Here is a 17584-nt window from a genome sequence, read left to right as displayed (position 1 = left end):
TGGAAATTACTGCAGTTTCTCTCGCCTGCCCCCACTCCACAGCCAGAAAAGCTTTTCAAAATACACATTTTCAAAACCTCTCTGCTTCGAGCTCCAAGATACCTGTCCTTTCCTTTCAGGTTAAACACAGAATTCCTTAGCATTGCCTCCATGACTACCATGGTTTTATGCCACCCATTTTTTTTCCAGCCTAATTTTGTGTAACACTCCGAACAGGGACATGGACTTCACCGCTCTCTCACTCATTCACTTGTACTTCATTTTATGTCCTTACTTCCTCTGCATCTTAAAATTCTTGATTTGTAAAAGAAAATCATAATGGTGGGGAGAGGTAACTTGGAGCTAAAAACTCAACTAGCTTACCCTTTTGTTTGTTAAGGAGTTACACAAAACTAACTGAACTGAACTATGGGACACTACCCCCTATTCGGAGTCAAAGGACTGGTCTGTAGACTGATCACCCTTTTATACTTAAATACAGTAACAGTACTTCCATGAAGTCAGCTCTACTGAGGTCCTTCAATAAGAAGTCCAGATTATAGCTCAAAATGGTGAATGGAATTTAAGTTGAAAATAGTTTTTTTTTTGTTTGTTTGTTTGGTTTTTTTTTTTTTTTTTTGTGGTACTGGGGATTGAACCAGGGGCACTCTGCCGCTGAATTATATTCCTAGACCTTTTTAATTTGAGACAGAGTCTCACTAAATTGCCCAGGTTAGCCTCAAACTTGGGATCCTTTTACTTTAGCATTCAGAGTCTCTGGATTACAGGCATGCACCACCACACCCAGTTTATCCTAACATTTTAAAAATTAGTTTTACAAATATTTGAATTGCACAGTACTTATGATTAAAGAAAGATACACCTGCTATCTATCAGTTTGGCATCAAAGGCACAGCAAGCTATGATCTTATTTGTAAAAACCAGTCTTCGAACCTGAGCTACACAAGATGAAAAAATATTTTTAATATTATACTTACATGTGATCATGAAAATGTTTATATGTATTTTCTAGTTTGAAAACATCTTGCATGGAATGTTTCTTTCTAAATTTAGTGTATTTCTCGGTTTGAGTGAATACTTCAAAACAAAAGCTGAATATTTTGTCACTAAACCAAACTTCATTTGGTCTTGAACTTTATGGTTTAGTGGGTGAATACGTACTTCCAGTTTTATCTTTTTAAAGAGCACCACAATGTGTTTTCTAGTTAGGAGAGGGTATTTCCCTCGCTAAGGGACCTTTAATGCAATCCTCTCTCTCACGTTTTGGCAGCCAACACAGCCAGAACCCCAGGTACCTACTTTGCCTGATCCATTTGCTTCCAGGGACATGTACTGTCCCCCCAGTGTAAGTGGGGCTGCAGCCTGATGCATAGTGAGGAGCGAAATGACAGCTTGGCTCTGATCACATGGGCAGCTCTGGGTGATGGAACATGGGTAAATCTTTTCAACTCTAAATCGTCTAAGTCATCAAGAGTCTATGAAACTGAGATCACCACATTTTCCTTTTGAATGGTTATGAACTAAAAGGAGGCGCCTATGATCAGCCAAGGGTTCATAATACATTATGTCACAAGCCAGACTTGCAATCTCGCATGTGCAGTGACTCAGCCCGGGGAGGACTGCGCCAGGAGACCACACCTGGAGATGTTTCCCCTAACACTGGGACACCAGCGCCCAGGTGAACTGTGTGGAAAGGAAAGAAAGTTCCAGTAAACGGGAATTAGGGGCAACAAAAGAACGTCATGAGGATGAAGGCAGAATCCGAGGGCTCAGTCTGAGTGGGTTCAGAGGTAAAGAGAAGTGAGGATTAGGGCCCAGGGGATACACCTGGCACCTTTAAAGGCCCCACAACAAGACGGTTGGCATCAGCTACAGTGCTTGTGGTAAGGAGCTATATGAAAATATTCAGCCTCCAACATGGCACCCCACGCCCCTTTGATCACAGAAATAGAGATTTCTCTATTTCTATGAAGTTATCTATTAAAAAAAAAAGTCATTCCAATATAGAAAGACTGTTTGACTGTTATAAAGCATTTGGGCCTTTCCTACCCAGCCTAAGAAAGAGGTCACATATGCCCCTTTAGGAAGCAGCTGAAATAAAGGAAATTATAGAGGCCCATACAACAAGAGGTGACACCTGAAGCAAATGGGACTAAAAGGAGGGAAATCACATTTTGGGAGTCTGAATAAAGAATTTTTTTTAAAAAAAATCTGATTTATATGGAAAAAAATTGGAGATAATTGAACTATACATTAAATGTGATTTTTCAACCATTTAAATTTGTGTTCTGTTAGTTCCTTTAAAAAAAGTTATCTAATGAACAAATATTTCTCTTTAAACCTTTCATTAGTTTTGTGAATAATAGTTTTCATACAAGGAAGTTAGCCGGGGATTTTTTTTTTTTTTTTGGTACCAGGGATTGAACTCAGGAACATAACCTCTGAGCCACATCCCCAGCCCTATTCTGTATTTTATTTAGAGACAGAGTCTCACTGAGTTGCTAAGCACCTCACTATTGCTGAAGCTGGCTTTGAACTCACAGTCCTCCTGCTTCAGCTTCCCAAGCCACTGGGATTACAGGCTGTGCAACTGTGCCCAGGAGCCACGGACTTTTTTCTTTTGCTCTATCCTTCATAGACACACTTAGATATGTGTGTGCTTACCATGCACTATTAGAATACTCAGTTTAGCTGGGAATGACGGTGACTCGTGTTCATTGGGGAAATATGTTTGCAGTGCATTTGTAAAATAATCTTACTTATTTTCTGAAAAAAAATTCCATTTGAAAACAACAAATTAAAACCACATTGGTTGAAGTTAGAAAAATGAATTAAATGGGCTCTTGGGAGCTTGGCCATCAAGAAAGGAATGACAAAGCTTGGCTCTTGAAACACTTGGGCAATTCTGAATAATAGAATATGGACAATTTTTTCAACTCAAATCCAAAGCCATCAAGATTTTGGTGAAGGGTTCATGTCCTTTCCAGGTACATCCATGGGCAGAAGCAACAAATATCCCAGTAGAGCCTGGCCACAAGTCTGCATCAGGGAGTAGGAGCAAGGTGTCCTGCACCTCAGTGGGATAACCCATGCTGCTTCTCCACGACCACTGCTCAGCCACATCGGCTGTAGCCTTACCTCTGGTCCCTAGCAGACCTCAGCTTGTGAAGACCCCCTCCTACCATGGTACAAACTCCTACATGAGGCCAGAACAGCAGCTTTAGACTACTGTTGGACCCTCGGCTGTTGCAAAATAGAACTGAGACATAATATTTAAATATTCAGAATCCCCTCTTACCAAGAGCAAAGTAGGTAGTAATTTGAAATAACAGTATGTGCAAAGTTCATGTGGTCAGCATTCTGGCCATGAAACTGAACTCTTCCTGAAGACTCCAATAGTCTCCAGCAGGGACAGAAAAATAACCTCTAGACACAGCTTCGCGATGGTACATGCCTGTAATCCCAGCGGCTCAGGAGGCTGAGGCAGGAGGATCACGAGTTCAAAGCCAGCCTCAGCAAAAGCGAAGCGCTAAGCAACTCAGTGAGACCCTGTCTCTAAATAAAATACAAAATAGGGCTGGGGTTGTGGCTCCGTGGTTGAGGGCCTTGAGTTCAATCCCTGGTACCAAAAAAAAAAAAAAAAGAGAATGTTCCACAGGCAACTAAAGAACTGAAGCCTGGCCCAGCCCTTCAGTGCCTCGAATTCCCATGTGTGAAAGCAGTACCCCTGCCAGAGCCCAGCTCTGCTGTGGCCCATTGTGAGAATCTAGGCAGTCAATGTACCTCCCTGGGTGTCATCTTCCTCATTTACAAAAACAGAGGCTCTTTCAGAGAACCCTCAAGATCTACTCTCATTTTTATTCTGAAATACTGTAGTAAGAGAAAAAAAGTGATGAAATGTAAATCTTTCTGTAAGAAATGTTCCATGTAAGTGCAACTGAACATTTGGATAATTTATTTACTTTTCAAGTTAGTTGTAAGAAATGATTTGGCAACAGCTTGATTTTCTTTTTCTTTTTTTCAAATGTAGAAATTCATATTCCCACAATAAGTAAAAATAAAATCTGGAAAAGACTCTGTTGGAATTCTATAAATGGTCTGCAAGCCCTGAAGAAGTCCAGCATATGGCTACCTTGACCAGCTGATTGCCACCTCTCTCCTCTGATAGGACAGAAAGGAAAGACTCAAGCCCTTGCATTAATCAGTGTTGGAAGAAAAAGATTTTCTTCTACTTTCATTACTGCGATATAAACAAATGCATGTTCGTCCAGCGGGGAGAGACATATACAGACACAGTCACCCTCAGACACTGAAAAGACAGCTTTTGTCCTTGAATATGATTCAAATATTACATCATCTATCTGGAGATTATATTGGAACACAGCCCCAGGAATGATTCCCAAATTTACTAGGCTTAATCTGCAACTAAATTAAAGTATCCTTGTATTGATAGAGTTACTATTTCTACACTGTTCTGTAATAGATGATTCAAGTCTTGTCCTTGCAAATTTCTCCAGGAAAAACAAATGTCCATACCATTGAGCCACTAAGAACTTAAATAAGAAACATGTTCCCAACATTGCCTCAGTGCTTTGATTTCATGCTGACGTTCCCATAAACACTGATCATACGTCAACAATTATCCTCCTCAGCTTCTTGGACCAGTGGAGCTAAACCAGTGGCTGTCCCCGGTTCAAGAAGTCCCAAAATTATGCCTACATAGGAATTTCCAGCTCATGCGCCAACCCAATTCCATATTCCTGTTTACTATATGTGCTTAAATATAAGGTAGATGTTTTTGTTTTTCCAAAATTATCCCTTGGGGGAAAAAAGAGATCACATTTAAGTCCTTTTAGAATTTCACATATTATAAGGCACTTTCCCAATGACTTAAGTGTTGTTTGAGGAAGACATGTTAAGCTAAGTGTCCTTCATCACTGTATTGGGTACTTATCAGTAAGAAAGAGGCCAAGCCCTCAACACAATTCTCATAATTGTGCATTCTCCTGAGTGCTGAGATTGTCATAAATAAGTTTAAGATGATATGCTGCAAAGATCACAATGAGTACTTCAGGATAATTTGTAAGCTTTTCCAAAGTTTTGGAAATTGCATACTTTCCAGTGACTGTATCCAAAAGAGATTTAGGACTTCTATCAAGTCATCTAGCTTAGAGTAAGAGATTATGAAAGTGGCTTTAGGAATGACAGATGTGAATGGAAAGAGTGAATGTGATTACTTCATGAAATGTGAACAAATCAATACGGATATGTTGGTATTTATTCTATAAATTACTGACTTTAAATATGTCTGTGGGGCTAATTTACTAAATTAAATACTAAGAGATGTTTAACTACTGCATCTATATTGTTAAATGTTTTCAACATCAAGTTGGCCAAAATTATTTTGAGGGGAGTCAAGGGGGAACCTTTCCATTAAAAAATGGGGTCACCTGGTGTTCTGGGCATATCCTAGAGTGACCGATTTGATGAATCTGTATGATGAGGTCTGTGAGTGACAAAAGGCAAGAATGACATGAAATCTGATCTGGGAATCCCAATCTGCTTTGGGTCGTCACTTGTGTTACTGAGTAAAACTTGGGGCTCATTTCAACCAAAGTAGAAAGACTCCTGATAACATTTCTTAGAGGTAAAAGCCTTGCTATAGTTTTGATATGGAATTTCCTCCAAAGACCCAGTATGTTGAAGGCTCATGGTGCTACTGGAAGGAGTGGAGCTTTGGAGGTAGGGCCTAGAGAGAGGTTTTAGGTCACTGGGGCAGTGCCCTTGAGGGATTGTGGGATCTCTCTCTGTCTCTCTCTGTCTCTCTCCCTCCCCATCTCTCCCCACTCACCATAAGGTGAACAGTTTTCTGCACCGCAAGTTTGATGTACCCAAAGGCAGAGGAATCAACAATCATGGACTGATATCTCTAAAACTGAAGCCCAAGTAAATCTTTCCTGTTTTTAAGTTGATCATCTCGGGTATTTTGTTACAATAAAGGAAAGCTGACTAACATAGGCCCTTTCAAAAAATTCACCACTTGAAACCCAGAAGGCAATTTGCTGACATTTGGCCCTCTCAGGGCGGTAGTCCTCACAGTAAGAGCACTAAGGACGGACTGGCTGTTTGCCAGGCACCAGGCAAAGTGCTTTTCATGTAATGATCACAATAATTCCTCATGCTCATTTTAGAGAAACAGAAACTGAGCAACAGATGGAGTAGTTTGCTCAAGTCTCAAGGTAAATGTGTCACAATGGTCAATGACGGGGCTAGGATTTGAACCTGGGCTGTCTGACTCCAGTGCCTGCATCTCTCTGCAAAACACTTCAACTATTTAAATAACAGGATCCACGAGGGAGCCCACACCTTCCCGGGGATCCTTTCTCCTATCCACGGCACCTCTTTCCCAGTATCAAGGCATAGGAAAAGCCAAATGAATGATCTACAATAATCACAAATTCTGAATTCACCAATCTTAAAGAAAAAATTGCTTTAAAGTTCACCTGATGGCTGCGTAAGTAACCGTATTTACGCTTTCCATTCACATTGGTCATTCTTAAATGACCAGTGTTGTTTTAGTCCCTATCCCTTGTACAGACACATTTGGACACCTGATGCCAGCTATTACGCCTCGGCTGCTGAAATTCCTCCTCCGACTAACAAAGCACTGGTCTTCTTGATTCTCCTCTAGCCTCAGTGCCGTATCGTATTCTCCTTCATTGTTCCTCTAGCTCTTTTGGGGTGTCCAGCTCGTCTACCTCTACATCCCAGGTGATCTCATCTGTGACCAAGGCTTTGCTTTCCACTTGTGGGCTCTCAAATTTCTCTTCTAAATGTCTAAAACTTATAGCTCTGACCTTCATGGGCACGGCTGCTCATCTCCACTGGCGTCTCTGATTCGGCAGATCTCCACGGGAACGCCTCCTCCTCTCCACTCATGGCCCAAGCTTGTTCCCAAATCGAATCCTCCTCTTACAGTCTTCATTCCCTTCACACAGACCTAAAGCCTCAGATCCACCCTGGACCCTTCCTTATTTCTCTCAATTTCCCCTTACTCATAGCCTTAATGCACACTTTCTGGATTGCCGAATTCTTTAGATTTTACGGTGTGAGCGTTTCTGTAATCTGTTTCCTCATGCGTTTCCACCACCATGATGGCATCCCTCACCATCTCTCACTCGGATTACTACAGTGGCCCTTTACTTGGCTCTCCTAGCTCCATCCCATCCTCCAAGCCCTGAAGTCAGTGACCTTCCGAAAACAGATCCAATCATACCCATCCAAACCATCTGCAGCAACTCTGTGCCCCCAGGGCACCATCCTAACTGCACAGCCTGCCCCCAAAGGCCCTTCAAGACAGACCCGTGGCTTCGTTTCTCATCTCACTCCTGTGTCCTCACTCCTTCTGCAGCCATACCTCCCCCTGGGAACTCAGGTCCCAACCACTGGAGCTGGATGCCACGCGCTCTCACCCCATGAGCTCCTGAAGCAGAGCCCTTGCTACTCTCACTGATCTCTGGGCATCAAGTTCACTACACCTGTACTGCTGCCTGCAGTCTTTTTAAAGAAATGGGGTTCCAGGCATTTTAAGGCCATTCACCATAGTTCTCCAGCCTCTCAACAACCCTGCAAGGTTGTATAGTACTACTGCTTCCACTCACCGTGTGAAGAAGCAGACTCCAAGTAGTTGAGGAGCCTGACAACATTCAAATAAGGAACTAGTAAGTGAATGGGTCAAATGTGCAGCCAGGTCAGGCTGACTCCAAAGCTTTTATTGAGACCAACCCCGAAAGTCCTGCTGGCCACATCTGTTATCACAGCTTCACCTGCAGCAGAACAAGCAGTAAGCAGCTTCAGCTTCTACGTGGGTACAGCCCACAGGACCCTCAGAAGCGGGTCACTCTGAAATGGGGCAGGTACCATACTTTCAGCACATGCCAGCATGTCATGAATGGAAAAGTCTGAGCACTCTTTCCCAACACCAACCTGTTCACATTTTCTTTGAGCCCCCAAATGAATGTTTTTGAGGAGGGAACATAATATCTTAAGCAGACTACCTCCAAGGTAGGAGAAAGGCTGAAAATGAGCCTGAACATTGCTTCTAACTTTGTGTTTACATGGGCTGCTCAGAAACAGTTCATTTTTGCCAAGGGAGTCCCAGCTTTGTACTGGGGAGTCTGATTTTATTAAACAATCTATAGCAGTCTACATATTTATTTTTGTTACCAAATGCTAACACACACATATACATTCAACTGAAGCCAAGGGGAAATTCGCTCCAATAATTATCTATCAGGTTAAAAACATACATATAGGGTTGGGGTTGTGGCTCAGTGGTAGAGCTGCTTGCCTAGCGTGCATGAGGCACTGGGTTCAATCCCCAGCAGCACTATATTTAAAAACTAAATATACAAAATAAAGGTATTTGTGTCCATTTACAACTAAAAGTGTTTTTAAAAAATATATGTAATAGTGTACACTATGTGTGTGTGTGTGTGTGTGTATTCCTTATTCCCTCACCTTTATAATGTGGTCAAAAATAGTCTCTAAGAACCTCTGGATAAAAGGCCAGCTCCATCGCTAGCAGTAGCTGCCTGTGTGCCCTGGAGCAAATCTACTTCCCATTTCTTACTTTTTAAATCAAGGGATTCTAAGTAGTTGATCCATAGCTGCCCCTTTTTAATTCTAGTATTCAGAGAATATTCCTACTTTTATGATATTTTCTACTAGGATACAACTATTATCTTAACCCTAAGGGAATCTACCCTTCATGGCCATTTTCATACATTTAAAAAATTTTTATTGTATGTATTTAAAGTATACCACATAATGTCTCAATATACTCATACATGGTGAAATGGTCACCAAAGTCAAACAAATGAACATATTCATTATTTCACAATTGCATTTTTTGTGCATGTAGCAATCATTCATGGTTTTTAAAATTAATTAACTTATTTGTTATTATGGTACTGGGACCAAACCTAGAGCGTTATTCATGCTAGGTGAGTGCTTTAACACTGAGCTATAACCCCAGCCCTTTTTAATATTTTAAGACAGGGTCTTGCTAAATTGCCCAGGCTGGCCTCAAACTTACAATTCTCCTGCCTCAGCCTCTCCAGAAGCTGGAATTAATTACAGACATGCATCACCTCACCTAGCTCATACATGGTTTTTAAAATAGCAGTCAGGATAACAGGGTGAAAGTTCATTCCAAGACAATTTTAGGGGAAACAAAAAAAAGACTGTAATCAATACATGGTGTGAAAATAGCTCTTGGCTATGGATCTACTGAATCAATCATTGAAATGCCACCAGAAAGGAATATAAGTGTAAAAACTCAGGGTAATTACACACGAAAATATCATGGATAGCGATAAAACACCCGTTATGTGTTATATGTGGTCTGAGCTGACACACATGTATGGTCAACAGTTGCTAGGTTCTCAAAAAGTTTTGTTTACATGAACTTAACTTCTCAAGACATGACAGCCACTGGGTGCCCTAGATAGGATCAAATGATAGGACAGATGCCCTATAAATGCGTGTTGAATGAATAATGCATGAAAAATTATAAAAAGTAATCTTATACAAAAGTTAAAGGATTTTCCATCCCCAAAATGGAACATGAATTACACGATTACTGAAGAAGTTCATTTTCAACCTTCATGATGTTCATAAGCCGTGGCAAAATTCCCACCCGAGTCCCATTAATAAAACACACCCTGGGAAAACATTCCTATACCTATTACTGATTAAACAGGGGCCTCTTGGCGGAAAAGAAGAAGAAGAAGAAGAAGAAAAATCAAGAAGAAACATTTTAAAAGTAAGGAAAACACACTTTTTAAATCGGGATTTTTCTAATATTCCTGTTATTTGAAACCGATCCCTGGAGGACCCCCATATGCAGGGGAGAAGGGGCTGGGAATCCTCCGAGGTGCTCAGCCCTCACCGTCTGCAGAGAGAGGCAGGTTTGCAGCCAGGGCTGTCGCGGAGCCCACTCACCTTCCTTCCTGGAGGTGGCCCGGGCTGCGGGCAGGAGCAGCGAGACGCAGAGGCAGCAGCTGAGCCAGAGCGCGGGCATGGCCGGGCGGGGGTCGCTGCCCGGCGCCTCGGCCGCCGGGAGTCCTCGGCGCTGCGCTGTGCCTTCCCTTTCCTTGATCAGGTGGTTTTATCGACTCTTCTACCTGACTCAGTCCTGACAGGAAGAGAGCCTGTGTTTCAGGGCGTGACTCACCTGTGAACAAGGAGGACCCAGCCCTCCGAGGCAGACAAACAGCGCACGCGAGCTGTAAACGCGCTCCCCGGCCCGCTCCCCCCTCGCCTCCCGCAAGGAGCGCGCACACCTGGCCGAGCCAAGGGCGTGGCGCAGACACTGTGGCCCGGGGATCGTTCTCCCGGAATGTGCCAGATCCCTCTCCCGGGTGGTCCCAGGCAGAATTCACTGAGGTGCAGAGCAGCACCCCCTTCCTCAAACTGGGAGGCCTATTCTCAAGGGCAAGGACTCAGAAATAAACCAGCAGCCCTCTTTGGGCTCTGTTCTAAAAGACATTAGGGAATAAATAAATAAATAAATAAAAGACATTAGGGAAGACTGGTCAGTCCCAGAGTCCCAACAGGATCCTCTTCACCCTTCCAAGGAGGGTCACCTCTCTGAAATACAGTAGCAGTACCCCAGCCCATACACTCTGCTAAGACCACACTGCCCCCACCATCACCAGGCTGGACCAAGGTTCCTTTCCTGGGCCTCCCTGACTCTTCAGCCCCTAGGCTAGCAACTCATCATGTCACTGATTGACAGGAGGCCTCCCTGGGAAGACTAGGTATCACACTTTGCAGCCCTGACAACCAGGACCATGATTTGCTCCCATTCAGTGCTCAATAAATGTTCTGTTCAATTGAGCAGTAAAGAGGATCTGGATTTCATCTTCCTTTAACATTTCAGAACATATATCTCATGCCATTTTCCATGTTCTCACTGGAAAATGTTTCTTGAGACCAGCTGTGAGCATCATCCAAATCCACTGTGCTGGGTGAAATAGTACCCAGAAAAACTGCAAATCTTGGTAGGATCTATACCGTCTCTTCTCCTGGGGATAATTGAGAGAGAGAGAGAGAGAGAGAGAGCGCAAGCTGTCAAAGAAAAAGCTTTGCTTCCTGGTGGAGACAAAAGTTACCAGAGTTTATATATACACAGTGTATGTATAGACAATCTATCCCAAACAACCACTCTGGTACCCCATCACTAAGGCCCACAAAGGCTCTCGATAAATACCTGTGCACTGAATACACGAATGACCGTTCTCTAAATAGGTCTATGGATAATGATCTAAGACAACTAACAATTCAATCCATACATACAGTATTGTCAGAGGTGTAAGAATTTCAGTTTGTGCACATAACTGAGACCCGTGTGGGCTGCCTAAGATAAGTGTGGATGGCTTTGTACAGAATATTGAGCGAGAACTAGACGTTCAGGCATAAGCAGGATCTGAATAGAGCACCAAAGAACAGCAGGGGCAGGGCAAGTTCCAGCAAACTGGCTGGCACCCACTCTAAAATCTCCATCACAAAAAATGAGGAATAGAAAGGAAATTTCAATGTTCTCATCCCAGGCTTGATTCTCTTCAATTCTGCCCAGGATCTTGAAACTCACTGTCCAGTTACTGCTAACATTTCAATTCCCAGAGACCAGGTATCTAGAATTTCCCCTTCTAGTAGCTGGTGCATGATGGAGATTGAATCTCTGTGTCTGAGTACCATGCTCCTTGCAGGTCTACACATCCATGGTGCTCAGCCATTCTGCAGAAGCAAGAACAGGGCCCTGCAAAACAAAGCCTTGAAGATAAATTTCATTTTAGCACAGATTGTTATAATTTCTCATATCTGGAAAGTTGGAACAGATATTTTCATCTATCATCATTTGTGGACAGTGATAATAATAATGGTGGACACAGAGGTAATGCCTACTATTTGTCAGTTACTGCTGTAAACCTTTACACATATTAACCCTTTACTCTTTAGAATAATCCTAACAATAAGTGGACTGTTATTAATTTCCTCATTTCACAAATGAGCAAACACAGGCATGGGAAGGTTTACCAGGCTTAAAGTGGCAAAGCCAAGATCCCAAACCAGGCAATCTGGCTCTACAGTTTATAAATTTTTGTTAGACTAAAAGGCATCATAAAAAAGACAAATTCACAGTACTAAATAAATTGAACATGAAATCAAAGATTATTTATTGACAGTCATTATAAGATAGACAGATTGTGGATGACTGGCATACATCCATAAACCTAGAGAATTTGAGCAAATACTTCTGATTTTCTCAAGCTATTAGCTCTGAAAAGACCCCAGAGGTCAACTGAACCAGGGCAGAAAATGAGCGGCAGGTCCTTAGGGTCCAAACAAACCCACAGCTTCTCTTAGGTGAACAGTACAGGATTTTAAACCATTTTGTAAAATGCAAAATGCCTTAGGCAGGCACTCTCCAGTTTTTCTCAGCTCCTACCTCTTTGCCTTATTCTGGGCCTCTTCACACATCTAAGCAACCTGTCTGGCTCAGGCTTGAAACTCCTGCTGTGGCTTCATCCACCACCTTTAGAATTCTTACCACTTTAAGAATTCTTCTCTGGGGGCTGGGGTTGTAGCTCAGCAGTAGAGCAATTGCCTTGCATATGTGAGGCCCTGGGTTTGATCCTCAGCACCACATAAAAATAAATAAATAAAAATAAAGACTGAAGAAAGAATTCTTTTCTGATACATTGCTCAGGCAGAGTGCTGCAGAGTTCCAGGATCAAACCTGACTTCACACTATTAAGGTAGGGTGCTTAGTTTTCCCTGAGCCTCAGTTCTTCATCTGTAAAATGGGGCTAACAATAAAACACTTACCATAGTGTTGTTGGGAAAATTAAATAAGTTAATGACCTGTATATTGCTCAGAAAAGCACCAAGCACATAACATACACTACATAAATATAACTATAATTTTTACTTTTGTAATATTAGTGATGTTGTTGTTATAATTATTACCACTAAGCACCAGTTTTTCTTTGCTATAATTACTAACAAATATCATATAAGAAAGATGGGATTTTTAGTTCAAGGCTTCTCTTAATTGATTAATCATAATTTTAAATATCTGTGGAACTGTGGACATAACCCAGATTAATTTCCAGATTATTAACAATTACTTTGGAGTTATTAATAAATTTATATTTTTTGCTATATATCTATAAATTCCCTTTACACACAGATCTTCTTGTCTAATGTATTGAAATTTTGCATTTAAAACTTCACTTAGAACAAAGTCAGTTGGGATCTTAGATTTCAAGTCAATTGTAAATGTCAAATGGGTTTAAATATATTCTTTAAAATTTTTTTTTAGTTGTAGATGGACATAATACCTTTGTTTTATTTTTTATGTGGTGCTGAGGATCAAAACCAGGGCTTCACACATGTGAGACCAGCACTCTGCCACTGAGCTACAACCCCAGCCCTTAAATATATTCTTATGATCAACTTTAATTAGCATGCTTTTCAAAAAAACAACAAAAATATATTTGTTTTCCTGTATGACCCTAATACATCTTTTTCTTCAAATTCAGACAAAAGTCAACTTGATACTACTCAGCAATAAAAAGGAGTAAACTACTGATGTATTTTAAAACAATGTCTCAAGGCACTGTGCTAAGTGAAAGAAGCCAGACAAAGCGATTCCATGTGCATTGATTTATATGAAATTCTAGAAAAAGAAAAAAAAAAACTACAAGGCCAGGGAGCAGACTGTGGTTGCCAGTGGTAGAACTGATTGCCCTGGGACATGAGGAGACTTTTTAGGGATGAAAGAAATAGTCTGAAATATATATATATATATATATATATATATATATATATATATATATATATATAATCCAATTGTACATTAAAAAGAATAAATTTGCTTGTAGATAAATTATAGCTTTTCAGTAAATTGGTTCAAAAAAAAAAAAAGAAAAGAAAGAAAAAATCTAATAAAAAGGAAAAACTCACCCTTTTAAGACCAAGCTTCAATCAAATATGCAAAGGACAGGTAACCACTGAAAACACATCAGTATCTGTGAGAGTTGTAACAAAACCCCCAACTCAGCAGAGTCCAGTCCTGACAGCTCTGCTAGCTCTGAGACACCATCTCAGGCCCCTAGGCCAAAATCCCACCCAAGAATTGCACAGGACCCTGCTTCTAGAAACCTCTTACAAAAGGTAAGAATGTTTGCTTAGGGGCACAAATTTCAGACCCATCTTGAACTTGTTCTAGGAAGTCAGCCATTGGATCATCTTCCCCAAAGTTGCCACAGTCACCGGGGAGCATGACCCCTGGCATGGGTGGGGATAATGCTCCCCACAGAAGCTGTCTGGCCACAGAGCTGGGAAGGAATGGGGCATTCCCACAGGGCGTGGCCACCTGGACTGAGGCCTTGGAAGTCCCCTGGGTCCACTGTTGTGTTTGCAGCTCAATCATTACCAAGGGACTTTTCTCTTTACAATGCTGTGTAAATCATTTCACAGAACTGTCATCGCTCCTCCCCAAAGCCCCAAATAGAATTACAAGTGACATGTTGATTTTTGCCTTGAGTTCCATCATTACCTCAGTTAACTCTCAGAAGGAATGCCTGGTATGCCACCCACTTCCAAACTCACTTGTGATAAAAACTGAAGCACTGGCTGTTAACAGGCCAGCAAAAAAAATTTAAAAATGGGCCTTTGGTCTCTGCCCTTTAAAAAAAAATCTCCCCCAGACAGTTTTAATTGTGTCAGCATTGACATTAAAATTTTCAATATAAAATATAGCAGTCAGGAAGAAATTTTTTTTAACTCCCTTTTGTTCTTAATTGTTAAAGGAAAATGTCCATAAATGGAAATGATTCAGAGTTTCCTGGATCCTTTGCATAAATTCTCTGAAGCTGGCTGTACTCCAAAAAACCATGCTCACTGAAGCAAAGCCCAGCTGTAGTGGCCAGTTTCCATTTTATGCAGAAACATATAAGGTGTGCCCACAGCTGGTTTTGAGAGAGCTATAGGTGCCAGGCCAGAACTAAAGTGATGAGCTGACACTTCTTCTGTGGTGGCTAGGGGGTACATCCAGCCAGCAATGTGCTGGGAAATCAGTGCACAAAGAACCATCTCATTTGCACCCTTTTGGGTGTAGCTCTTATAGACAGAAATATTCAAATTTATTGTTTGCTTAACAATACACCAGATGAGGAGGAACAGGGGAGGAGAGGGACACCTGCTTAGAAAAAGACAAAATAGACAGAAAACACAATAGTGTGAAAAGATTCTTTGGGAAGTTTAGTAGATTCTCAGGGGCATGTGAGTTTCAGCTGTTGTGTCCCCTTAGGCTAAAATTTGGTAGTCAGCTCAATTGTAAAATGTTGATCAGTAAGTGAAATACTCCTTACTGTCTTTGGTTCTCCAACCACCCTTATATGTGTACCATGGATATTCAGATTTGACTAAGACAAGCAAAGGAGCCCATGTAGTGAGAAATCTCTGGATTGCAATGGTAAATTGCAAGAGAGGCAGCCACCCTTAGGTCAGAGGTCTGGAAATGAGTCTAGGAAACAACGTTTCTACATGTGCTTCAAATTCAAATCTGAAACGTTTCCACCTTTCAAATTTAAATTATTAAGTCTAAAAAACTCAAGCAACAGAGAGTCCAATCCTCTGTCTTAAATAGGAAACTTTGGACGCACTTTAAATGTCTAATAATAATTTTGACAATTACAGTACTGACCGCCAAGCTGTACTGAATATTCTGCTGTGCCAGCGCAGAGCCAGGAGCCGACAGGGGTGAGGAAGCTCATCCCACTCACCATACTGCCAAGCAGGTGCGACTAGCATTCCCATTTGAGGTTACCCAGGCTCCCTCACTAACCCTTGCCAACACCTCTCTCTAGAGTTATTCCGATGCAATATAGAAACAAATTCAACCTCTCACCAGATAAATATACCTTCTCAAATTTAAAAAATAGAATTGGATCTCAAATAAAATATGAACTGCCTAGTCCTCATACCTCCTCTGTTCTATAGTGAGCCCTCTCCTGTAGACCAGCCATAAATAAGGTTTGGCTCTTAGGGATACATATTCCTCTCCATGTTACCTTTGAATATTCCTCAGCGTATGACTCTGGATTCTTCTCCAATGTCCCTTTATGTCATCCAATCAGATCTCACATGGTTTCCTCTTGGTCTGATACCTTAATCCAGGTATAAGAGCACTTTATTAAGTCACTCAATTTAACTTCTTGGAATAATTGGAGGTTATTTTTGGCATAGTGGAAAGAATCTGAGCAGTCTGGAAGAGCTCAAGAATTCAGTAGCTATATCCCTGGGTTCAGCTTTTCCAGGGCTTGGTTACACAGAAATCCCCGAACATTCCTGGGTGGTTCTTTTGCAGGAAGCCTTCAGATTGGGTCAGTTTGTTTAAAATATACAACCGCTCAACTGTACTGCAATTATGGAGAGAGCTTCCATCACAGAAAAATCTAGAGACCCTCCTTACTGTCTTAAAAGTTTCTCAGGGTCTCAACATGTCTACTTAGATTTATCTTTAGGAGAATTAATGAAGTGATCCAGATAGCCTCAACCAAAATGACACATTTGCTTCAACTATTTGTCTATTTTAGATGAATAATTTTAGGCTTGAATTATCTGAACAATTGTTTCAGTGGTCTGCTTTATATTGTAGGAATACACAGAAAAACAAGGTTTGCCATTGCTTTTTTCAAAGCTACTGATGTCTTTTCTCAGAGTTCTCTAGTACTACAACTTTCAGAAGTAACTTAGAAAAAGCATAGTTGTTTATATGGAATTGAAAAATATCTTCTGTACCTTAGGTAAGCGTAAAATAGATTTATGCCCAGGCTAAAAATTTTACACTCATATGGATATATATTGCTTGAGCTCTAGGTAGAACACTTTCCTTTTCAATAAGGTTTTTGGATTTGTTTTTAGATCTTAATCTTGAATTCCATATTTTCTAAGGAAAGGGCAATTCTGAATCTTCTAACCTTCAAACCCTGAAGTAAGATCCATCTTAGGAGGAATTGGACTAATTCCTGTCAGAATTTTCTGTAGAATTCATATTAACTTTATAAATAAATTACTTTAATAAAAATTATTATTTGAATGAATTTACTCTCAGAACGAGATCTTGTCCAGCCAGTCAGCACAAGGTTACTTTTTTTTCTGGGTTACAAATAGAGCTGAAAGTGACAACACGTCAATGCCTTGGCTGGTGCAGACCAGTGTCCCCCTACCAGAACTCAGCTGTATCTGACAGAGGCATCAGTGGGTGTTCATGGAGTGGTTTGCTTCATGACATTAACCTTCAATGTTTTGGAATGCAGCCTAGAATACCATGGCATTGCCTAATTGACATTTTATATAATTATCACCTGTAATCTGGCTCTTACATATTATATTATAGAAGTTTTTGGTCTACTATGTGAAATCAACTTTTCTCTTATTACATTAAAAGTATCTGTTAATACACACTAATGTTAGTACTTGTTTGTGACTCCCTTTCTTCAATCCCTTA

General features: G+C 41.0%; 1 protein-coding gene across 1 annotated transcript in view; it reads right to left on the bottom strand.

The window, feature by feature from the left end:
• Positions 1 to 16358, bottom strand: part of Lamc2 (laminin subunit gamma 2) — a 64922-nt gene extending 48564 nt beyond the window's left edge. Inside the window, exons 1-2 of the mRNA XM_046419541.2 lie at positions 16146 to 16358; positions 10006 to 10198 (exon numbers count right to left, since the gene is read on the bottom strand). Of these exons, the coding sequence (XP_046275497.1) occupies positions 10006 to 10084 (79 nt within the window). The 5' untranslated portion in view covers positions 10085 to 10198; positions 16146 to 16358. The remainder of the gene's footprint in view (positions 1 to 10005; positions 10199 to 16145) is intronic.
• Positions 16359 to 17584: the final 1226 nt, after the last annotated feature.

The sequence above is a fragment of the Marmota monax genome, unplaced genomic scaffold (assembly GCF_021218885.2).
Source record: "Marmota monax isolate L192 unplaced genomic scaffold, Marmota_monax_Labrador192_F-V1.1 WCK01_AAM20220418_F8-fsc00209, whole genome shotgun sequence".
NCBI classification, from domain to species: domain Eukaryota; kingdom Metazoa; phylum Chordata; class Mammalia; order Rodentia; family Sciuridae; genus Marmota; species Marmota monax.
Note: the sequence above shows the minus strand (reverse complement) of the source record. Positions and strands in the feature narration are given on the sequence as shown.